Raw genomic sequence first — 10600 nt, 5'->3', positions numbered from 1 at the left:
AAATGGTTTTAACTGACACAGCGCTTGACAGACCCTTCAGAGACACAACCCTCTTAACTCACCCATCCTGCTGCAACTCCAGGGTAGTGGTAGTGGATGGAGGTTCTAATTCTATTTTGTTTGTTTGCACCTGTTCCCAAACTGAAGGATAAGCTTGTAGTAGGTGAAGATAATTAGGAGGAATTTAATTGCTGCTAATCTTTGACATTTTACAACTTGCTCTGACTGCTGTTTGAGAAAAACAGAATGGATTCTGTGCCCAGAAAAATGGCAGGGCTACACTTTGGTCTTGGTTCAGCCTGGTGAATTTGCCAGCAATAAAACTTATCTCTGAATTGTTCAGCTGAGTCTCTGAACACCCGTGTGCTTTTGGGACCTGAGTTACACCTCCCCTTCTAGGTGTACCATGCTTAATTTCAGAGAACTTGGCTGTAACAGAATGGAAAACTATGAATTAAGAGCTTAAATTCCCTCCTGTTCCTACGGAAAGGTGATTACTTTGTGTCATCTTTCTGTGAACATGCCTCTCACCTGCTGACTGCTTTAGAGAGAAGCTTAGGAGCTCCTGCATTTGCCATTTATTTCCATTCAGTGTCATTCCCTCAGTTATGCTAGAACAGCTCTTTGTGCAGGCACACAAAAACAAACCAGCCAGCAAGGGAGGTATATTTAGCCAGCAATAGAGCTGAGGGGCTTATGCACGCAGAGTAATGAGCAAACGTGGCACAGAGGGGGATTTAGTGTGTAGGAGCTGATTAAACTGGCATGACTCAGCCATGGGAAATGTCTGTATGATAAAAGGGAATCCACAAAAGCCAGTAGGCTTTTTGTCCTTTTTTCTCTCATATGCTTTTTACCCAGTGAATCTTTCAAGGATGTTTCTCCATATATGCAATCTGCAATACAAGCTATAGTTTGCCACCTTTGTGATTATTTTTTTAAGCTTTTGCTTCTACTATTTAAAAAATGGGCCCCACTACCATGCATGATTTGTGCATACAAAGCTTTGCATATGTCTAAGGAGCCTGTTTATCTCTCATTTTATCCTTCTATTGTATAACATGAACAGAAGCTGGTGTGTTTTACTGGAAAGATCCCATGCAACAAAGCCCATGTTATCTTTATGCTGTTGTATTTTCTGAAAAGGCTTAATATCAAAACATGTTTAAACAACTCTGGAAGCACTTCACCGTCTTGAAAAAGAGAAAGCAGTTGTATCTGGTGGTGAACTGAAAAAGTATCAACCTTTTCTGCTGCCTTCAATTTGCTCATTCATTTGTTTCCAAGATGTACCCAAGAGACCAGACAAATCAAGCAGAATACATTGATTCATCTGAATTCTCTGTAACAGAAACATAATCTTGTTTTCCTTCAAAGTTATTGTATTTTGATCATCTACTACAGAGTCTTCAGTGTGGATCACTTTATTTCTAAAAAAGCAGTCTTCACAGAAACTGTGGTTCAGAGAGGTGCTGACCTGACTTCAGATTCAGCATTTGAGTTTCCTGGGAAGGATAGGTGTTAACAGTGAAAACAAGGATTGAAAATTGAATTTATCTCTCTGTAATTTTGAGAAGATGCTTAGGAAATATATCAGTTTACAGGTGTATTAGCATCCTCTATTTTTGTCTTAGAAAATTAGTACTTGAACACTGAGTGCATCTCCATGAGCTGCTCAGCACTGAAGTAGTTAACATGGCCAGTGCAACAGTATTTGCTTACTGTGTTGTTGAAATCTGTTGCAGCAAGGTCAGAAAATGTAAGAGGCTAGCAGGTCTGCCCTCTCCACTGAAGGCTATCACTGGATGAACGGCATTAGAAGGAGGAATTTTTGATGTGGGGAGTAGGAGTGAAATGTCTGTATTAGAAAGGAAGCAACACCTTGTAAAACTATAAAAGTAGCTTAAAATAATACAGAATAGCATTTTTATTGAGGAAGTGAGATACTTTACTGTCCCACTAATGGTGCTATAACCCTCTTTCTGCCCTAAGGTTAACTTAAGTGTTTGACATATAAATGCTAGGGAGCAAATCAAGTTGGTTACTGATTCACACTTACTTAAACAGGCAGAGTGGGAGGTAAGAGTTGCTTGCCCTCTCTAAGTGAAGTTCTCTCTTCCTTGCTGCCTTTGCTGACCTTGCTCTGCTTCTAACTGCAACACTGCAATCCTTTGCATATGAGAGGGATTCACAAAAATATAAATGAATGCCTTTTCTCTAGGAAAAGCCTTCCTTCCTGCATCAACAGCAGCTAAAAAAATGAAGTTAACTCATCTGAAAAAGTCAGATTGCACAGATCTTTGCAATGCTGCTATGTTTTTGTGATAGCAGCACTTGGTGCATTGCACCTACCCCTTCTTTGCCCTTTATGGTTTGTGTTGCTGTATCCATTTATCCCTTTTCCATCCTATCACTTCAGAGTCATGACTTGTAGTGCCAATACCTCCACATTTCTGCAGTGAACATGGCAGATTTCATCTGGAGGATCAGTGCTCCTCCATCACGCATGCATCTCAACAATTAGGCATGGACAAACCTTCATTTTGGTGTGCCTGCTCACAAGACAACATTCTCCAGAGCATATAAAGCCACCTTGCTGGTAAATGCAGTTGTGGGCAGCTGGCTGAACCTGCTCCTCACAATTTATTTCTGCTTTGAGGCTGGCAGTGCAGTAGTTCAGGGGTGGCAGTGCAATAGTTCAGGGCTGAAAGGCCCACTCACAGTGGTTCTTCATGCATTGCTCTTACACATGTAATTCATGTTTTCCATTAGTGATGTGCACTTACCTTTCTCTAGGGACAGGTCCCACTAACTAAACTCACTGGCTTCTTAATTCCCCTACATTATGGAGTGGTAAGTTGCATTTATTCATTTTAAAGCTAATCAATGTGCAATACCATGTGTTGTGCAGTTTCTTTTGCATGTTCTTTGTCTAAGTCCCTGCTTATATAACTGGCATTTTAAGAAAATAAAACCTTCCTACAACAGGCTGATAATGTGAACAACTGTGTAAAAATAGGTAACATAAGGAAAAGAAAAAAAGGGTTAAGTAATGGCCTGTCAGTGTTCACTAGCATGACTCTTCAAACAGGTTAGAAAGCTGTTAGGAAGCAGAGCACCTGCTTCCAGCAACAAGCACTGCAGGGGAAGTCTGCACTGGTAATAGAAAATTAGGGGGAGGAACAGAAAGCAAAGCAGTGGCGGTGCTTGTGTTCAAGGGTAAGTCTGAAGCATATGGGAACAAAACTTTATTGAGATCTGAAAACAGCACTCATTCTGAAAAACATCACTTTGTCCATCTTTCCTTGGTTTCACAAAACTCTTTTGCTTAGGAGTCATACCAGGTAAAAGGGATGTATTTATTAAATTGACATTTTTAAGTGAGTCTCCAGAACACACACTTACTGGCAAAGAAAAACACTGGTCTTAAAAAAATCAGTGTGATCCAGTCATCTCTTAAGACCTTGACAGCTGCCTGACTGCAGCGTTACCGCTCTGGGCAAAAAATTGGAGAAATGTAGGGAGACATAGAGGAAACTGTCTTACAGAGAGGGAACAGTTTACAGGGCCAGGAGTAATTTTAATGTAGATCCTAGCACACCAAATGAAGAGTGTTTTCCATCCTGTTTTAAAAGTTCAAGTGGCATGTAGCTTTTGAAAGAAGAAAAGGAGCCTGTATTCTCCAGCTCTACCGTGCACTTGTTCAACAATCATGAAGTCATGTCCTAGACCAGAGGCAAAGAGAGAGCTGTGGGATTACATAACACCCAACTTGGAAAATTCCGATTCCAGACAGGATCTAAGGACCATTCTATGGGATTGAGGAAGTGCTCCAGCACGATCCAATTGCAAATAGCAGTTGCAGAGTTCTTGAATGAATGAAAGAAGCAAGGTGATACTACATCTGTATAAACTATTAGCTAGACAGCTGTTATAATATAGTGCTGCTTTTAAAAGGATGTTGGAAAGCCTGAAAGATTCAGCAGTGGCAAGGATGATTCATGGTATGGAAAAACCCGACTTATAAAGTGTAGTAACAGTTCATTACATGAAGTTTAACAAATGTAAGGTTAAAGGTGACATAGACTTTGGCTATAATTACCAATGCAAGGACAGTTTATCTAGTATTTGAGCACTTTATAGTTTAGTTGTTATAGTTTGTTTAGCATACAAAACCAGTGCATTGTGTGGGACTGATCTCTGCTCAAGAGGTGCAGAGAATCCTAACCTGACTTAGTGTTGTGGGAAAGGCTGATCTTGAGTGTATTTCTCAGAAACTTTGTTGACACCCTGGGTAACAGGGGCGACTTAACAATGCTGAATTTGGAAGCTTCACAGCTGTTTTTTTAAGGAATCCAGTACTAATATTCCTCAAGGTCTATGCGCCAAAAAATAGGAAAGACATCTGCAATTGCATTCAGCATCAGTTCTGAAGGTGCCAAGCCTGGTGAATAGCCCTTTCCAGGAGAGAGCTGTTGTCACACAGTGTGATGTGAATGAACAATAGACTAAAGGCACTTTTACTGACTTTGAAGAAGCAGTCTGAAAGGTAGATTTTCTAGTTCTAGAGCCATTGCTAGTCTTATAAATCTCAGGATAAGCTTGCTTCCCCAGGGCTGCCAGTAGCAGGAAATAGCATTATGTGTTCTACTGCCTGAGCAGTAATCAATGTCCTGTGTGTAGTGTACCCTGCCATGCTAGTCAGAACAGACAGAGTAGTTGGAGATCTTTCCTCCTTAGGGAATTATACAAAGACACTCTACCAGAACCCTCCAGCAGCAATTACTTTAGTCTGAAGCTGTTATAAAACAGAAAATTTCAAAATTCAATGATTGGTCTGTTTAATATATGAGAAAAGAGTTCAGCAGAACAATTAATTGTGATATGAAGAAGTATCTTAGGTACCTGTGAGAACAGGATAAGATTCCTCACTCTGTCAAGTTTAGCATTACAGGAGATGCTTTCTCATTCCTGCAGTGATGTGCTATCCAGGGAATTTGGGTATTATTCTCCATAAACCTTAAAACCAACAACAAAAAATGTCCAAGAATTTAGGGGAAATTATAGCGTAATTATGGTGCCTTCAACCATCTGGAAAGCTTTGACTGTCTTGAAATAACGTTTCTCCCACAGCCAAGAGCTCTCTCAGTTTTTTTAGCTCTTACCATCCTGTTGCTACTTATCCTCCTGCTCACCTAGTGGTTGCCCTTGAAAAATATCAAAGCTTACATTGATATTTTTTTTAAACCATGAACTGCAAAATGAGCTGCAACAGAGGTCCAGGCACGACTATAAATGTCAAGCTTCAGAGCATGGAAAGGTATTCCTTGCAATGGCATGTGGAATTTCCCTGCAGAAAATGGAGCAGGAAGTGGAGAGCAAGAATCTCCTCTCTGCTGTTGACTAAACATATGCTGTCCATATGTTGGATCCATCAGCTAGGCAGGGCCATGGAAAAGCTGTAATACCTCCAGCTTGCTTTTCCTGCTATCCAGAATGAGAACAGTATCATGGGTGCTAAATTAAAGAAGAAACACAAAAAGACAGGCAGTCATGCAGGGGTGAATACATTTCGGAAGTGCTGGTGGTAATTCAAGAAATCTTTAGTGATGGCTTCAGGCTTCACTTCCCAGACCTTTGTTCTTCCAAGCAAAGTTTATTCTTTCAAAGCATAGACTCTGTTAACCATACACACACAAAGTTCTTGTATAACTAACCTGAACCTTTGACTTTAAATGCTCTGCCAAGTCCTTTACAAGCCCCTTTCTCTTGAGAGAGAAGACACATTATACTCAGTAATGGAGCAAAACAACAACAATGTAGAAGATTTCTCCTTGAATGTCTTTTCTGTCACTCCTTGTCAGCCAAACAGATCTGATGCCCTGGTGTCAGATGGGGATAAAGCTGGCACCACTCTTCTCTTTTCAGGTGTGTTTCTGGGACTCGTGGGGATCACTTTCACTGTGATGGGATGGATAAAATATGATGGCATTACTCACCTAGAGTGGACTCAGTTACTAGGGCCTATTCTCCTGTCTGTTGGAGTGACTTTTATTCTGATTGCTGTTTGTAAATTTAACATGCTTACGTGCAAGCCCTGTAAAGAAGGAGAGGAAAATACATCGGAACTTGACCAGACCGCAAGTGGACAGTCCTTTGTCTTCACTGGGATTAACCAGCCTATAACTTTCCATGGTGCCACAGTGGTACAGTACATCCCCCCACCCTACCCGTCCCAGGAAGGCGCTGCTGTGAGTCCTGGCTACCTTCACCCAGTGCTCAGCTGCTGCAGTGCTGGTCCCCCCAGCCCCTCGCCAGTTCTCACCGTGGGTTCTCCTCACTGCTGCCCTGCCTACACCCTGGATAACCTGGCTTTTACTGGAGATGAGAGCTACACTACTTATCCTGCAGAGAATTCCAGGAATCAGAGGTAAATCTTCTAAAATGCCTTAGTCTGTTTGGACACAGGCTTCTGAATATTTTAAGTACTATGTGTGGTTTCATGAGAAACTACAGCTAGTTCAGGGTATTACCCTTCTCAGACTTTTTTTTTGTCTTTGTTAGGAATTCTTCTTGAGTGAGGAAACTAGAAAGTGTTTTTATATTATTTAAATTCTTTTATAAATGTCCTTCAATTTTCAGTCAACTAAATCTCCTGTTACTTTTTAAGATATATGTACTTCTGTTTGAGGTTTTCTTATGTTTTTCTTGCCACCTTTAGGTTATTATAGGTATGATGCCAAGATCATTTTTTGCCTTTTCTTTTATACCTTTTATACCTTTTATGTATCCCTAGTATTCTTAGCATGCCTACCTGTAATTCCTTAAATCTGATAACTTAGCATAACTAGTGTTCTGTCAGGCCAGGAGACCAAACATCCTAAAGGCCTCATAGTAGGAAACCAGAAAACCCTGCACTATCTTGGGCAATCCTGTAATCTAGAGGCTTGGCCCATCCAGGGGGGAATCCCTCAGGGGAATATCACACCATTCATCCAGGCCTTCCATTGAGGCATCTGTGTTAATTAATTTGTAAGGTCCATAATTTGTATTGTCCATAAATTGTGCCATCTGTTGTGGGTGTGCACTGCGGCACATCCCACCTTGGGGAAATGGTGCACCCATAAGGATCCTTACTGAAATAACAAGGGAAAAAAACCTTATCCCTTAACCTTGTCTGGCTCTCAGTTTTTTAAGACCAGGAAAAGACATCATGTAGAGCCCGAGGCTTCCACTCAATCACAATCACAACGCACAAGTCAGCACTCATCAGCATTTCTGCAACAATGCAAGAATCATCTTGTTTCCAGATACTCTCCCTCCTGAGTACACCTGGTCACAACATGCTGCTCTCTCACTGTAACAACCTTGCAGCTTTTCCTCTTTTCCTAGTTTTGAGGCATAAACAGTATTGCTCATGTTGCACAGCAGTATGGAGCTGCTCAAATTGTACACAAAATAATTTTATATAGTTCTTTCCTCTAAGGAAAAATATTCTAATTATGGGAATTACTCATAATTATATCCTTTCTACAATACAAGTCACTGTTAGTTCATTTATCAAAGTCTTTTTGAAAAACTGCTGACTGACCCACTGTCCTAAGCAATATGGGTGACAGGCACAGGCTGGGTGAAGAAAAAGGTCACCTCCTGACACTTTTAAACTTCATGAAAAAACACAGCAAACAGCTGAGTCTCGGTGAAACTTCATCTCATAGCATTTTCTCAAGAAGCCAGGGAGTACTTTTCCCAGATAAAGCTGGGAGGATGAAACACTGAAATTACTTGCATGCTCTGTGTTTGATAAATTGTTTTTGCATCTGCTCCTCTTCCTCTTTTCAGGTCAGAAGACAGTACTGATGAACCAGCAGGACGGCTGGAAGACTTTGCCTGTAATAACTTGTCACCTCCACGTTATGAGGAAATATACCCTTTGTCTTCATAAAATCATTGTGGAAAAGGGACAACAATCCTAAAAGATGCCAGCAAGAATCCAAAAAAATATTTTCTTTAAACACTTGTGTGATAAGATGGTGTGAGGAAGATCTTGGTATTTATACACAGTTCATTATCACTGAAGATACTTAACTGATCCCTTCCTTTTTCTCTGTCAAAATTCATTACCCCTTTGCAATACAGCTTAATAGCACATCTATTAATTATTTAGTAGCAAAACTATTAATAGCAAAGCTATTAAACTCAAGGATCTAAATCCATATTAGGATTCTCCAACAAGAATCTTGATTTTCAGACTTGCTGAAAATAGTGGGAACTGTGAATGCACAAGATGTTTGTGGAAGAGGATGGTTGCTCCTGGACATTCAGGATCTTTAGAAAATACTTGATTTTTTTCTTGATGTATTTTCATTTTTGATTGCTTGGGAAACCTCAAGTGTCTGATCCATGAAAATGCATTTTTTGTTTTAATTTTGTCTGATTCTTTAGAAGAGCTTACTCTTTAGTAAGTCCAGTATACAGATTAGGCTTCCTCAGCTTGCTTTACCTGGACAACCCAGTCCTGTCGCACAACCCAGTCCTGTAGGCATTTTTTGCAGCATCCTGCTTGAACCACAGCATCTCAGAACAGAGAATACAAATTGTGACTTCTGCCCACTTTTACATACATCTCTAAGACATCCTGCATGCATCAAATTCAGTTCCCTTCCCTGCCTGATGGGAGGCAAAGCATGATATCCCACCAGGAGTCCTAATAGCTGTGAGGTTAATGTCACTAAAGCAAATGGCATCTTTCTGAAGCCTCAACAGAGATGTGTGATCCTCCCACTGTTAAGGACTTCGACAATCACAGCTGCTGCACACCCCCTCTGTGGGGGGGCTGTGGTGAAACACCTCTGAGGTCCCTTCTTATCTGGATGTGGGTCTTTGGCACACAACCCACACTGCAGGTTGCCCCCAGAGACATCTAGACAACTGTGAGCTGTGGTAAACTTTCTTGCTCAAGTTCAGCTTGCTTCCACACATTGAATCCACAACAATTTGAGATTAGCTGATTTGACTAGAGAATGGTGTTGCTGAACACCAAGACTGTGGGTTTGATCCGTGTATGGGCCATTCACTTGTGATTTGGACTTGATCCTTGTAGGTCCCTTCCAATTAACAATATTCTGTGATTCTGTGAAATGTATTTACAACTATATTTAACAGAAGATTAAGTGTATTAGCTCTGAAATTTTGCAATCCAGAATGAAGATCCAACACAGCTTTGCTCAGGAGCTTTTTAAACCCCAGAACAATGACCATGCTATGAGTCTCTAAATTTTGTTTTGTTTTGTTTTTCTACATGTATTTCAGGTTCTGCTTTTGAAAGTGCCTAGAAGTGTGACAGAGCTGGACAAGCCAGTATTTCCCTATGATGATCCCATTAGGTTTGCTTATCTCCCTCAGAGGGCTCAAACCAAAAGCTGATTTCAGCTCTCACCTGCTGGAGTGGGCACCACACAAAACACCCTGGAGGGCAATGGTCAATGTCCCAAGTAACCATGTGGTGCGCTGTGCCTGTGGGTCAGTCTCCTAGCCTGGCACAGCTAAAAGCAGGTGTCCATTATGGAATGTGCCAACTTTCTCTTATTTGTCAATGCAGCTGTCTCAGCTCTTGCCAGATGTCATCCATGTGATTTATCTCATTCCTGGGGGCTGGAGAAGCCTGGCACTTGAGCACAGACAGTTCCACACCAACATGATGTACCTGACAGCTGGAAGTCTCAGAGTTTCTGCAGCTCCTGTAGCAATCAGGAGACGTAGTTCTGGATGGAGATGTGCATTCAGAACATTGTCCAGCTGCACAGACCTGCAGGTACACACCTGCCTGCGCTGTACACTTAGAGGCTGCCAAGAAATAAAGCATTTGGGGGCACACAAAACAACCACTGTGTTTTGCAGTGATGGACAAAACTGTGACAGAAGTCATGTTTGGGACTCATTTAAACAGACTCAAAGCTGGATTAGCAACTGCAGCAGCAGTTACTGAACAGTGACTGCAAACTTTGTGGGAGGTTTTTCTCATTAGAGGAATATGGGACACACTGTTTTTCAGCAGTGTTGGCCTGGTGTTAGCAGGTAGTTGGAGAAGGGAAGGCACGTGTAGTTGGAGAAGGGGAGGCATGCTGTGTTCAGCATGATCTCTATGGGATTAAGTGAGAGAAGAGAGGATCTAAAAATAAATGCAAGTTTCTCTTATGGAAGTGTCTTACTCCTTTTCTGGAATTTACACAGAGGTGAACTCATCTCCCTCCACACTAGGAAACAGAATGGTCCCAAATCCCCAGTTAGTTCCACATGGACAGAGCCCTGCACTTAGCACGTAGTTCTGCTGACTCCAGCAAGCACTGCAGTAGCACAGAGGTCAGGCTTGATGGATCCAATTGCAGGACTAGGGTCAAAATTTCTGCCCAGTCACCCTCCCCCACATCAAAAAAATTCCTTCAGTCAGACACCACATATTTTTCCTGCTGCTCTTCCCTCCCTCCCTCCCCCTGCCCCCTGCCCCCCAACCTAAATGTCATGAGGTAATAATATCTTTATTTCTATTACATCAAATAATATTGACAGAGTAAATGGAAGAAAACTCGGAAGGCTGAAC

At 41.5% G+C, this 10600-nt stretch overlaps 1 protein-coding gene across 1 annotated transcript; it reads left to right on the top strand.

The window, feature by feature from the left end:
• Positions 1 to 2871: 2871 nt before the first annotated feature.
• TMEM174 (transmembrane protein 174) lies at positions 2872 to 10202 on the top strand. The gene is made up of 2 exons (XM_015614990.3): positions 2872 to 6430; positions 7843 to 10202. The coding sequence occupies exons 1-2, from the start codon at positions 5736 to 5738 to the stop codon at positions 7943 to 7945; spliced, it is 798 nt and encodes a 265-aa protein (XP_015470476.1). The 5' UTR covers positions 2872 to 5735; the 3' UTR covers positions 7946 to 10202.
• Positions 10203 to 10600: the final 398 nt, after the last annotated feature.

The sequence above is a fragment of the Parus major genome, chromosome Z, assembly GCF_001522545.3.
Source record: "Parus major isolate Abel chromosome Z, Parus_major1.1, whole genome shotgun sequence".
Taxonomy (NCBI): Eukaryota; Metazoa; Chordata; class Aves; order Passeriformes; family Paridae; genus Parus; species Parus major.
Note: the sequence above shows the minus strand (reverse complement) of the source record. Positions and strands in the feature narration are given on the sequence as shown.

Bases quoted from the DNA above. Each gene is read 5' to 3' on its own strand.
- TMEM174 (XM_015614990.3), top strand. From the start codon at position 5,736: ATGCTCTGCCAAGTCCTTTACAAGCCCCTTTCTCTTGAGAGAGAAGAC. The intron at 6,431-7,842 runs GTAAATCTTCTA...TCCTCTTTTCAG, and splicing joins GAGAATTCCAGGAATCAGAG to GTCAGAAGACAGTACTGATG.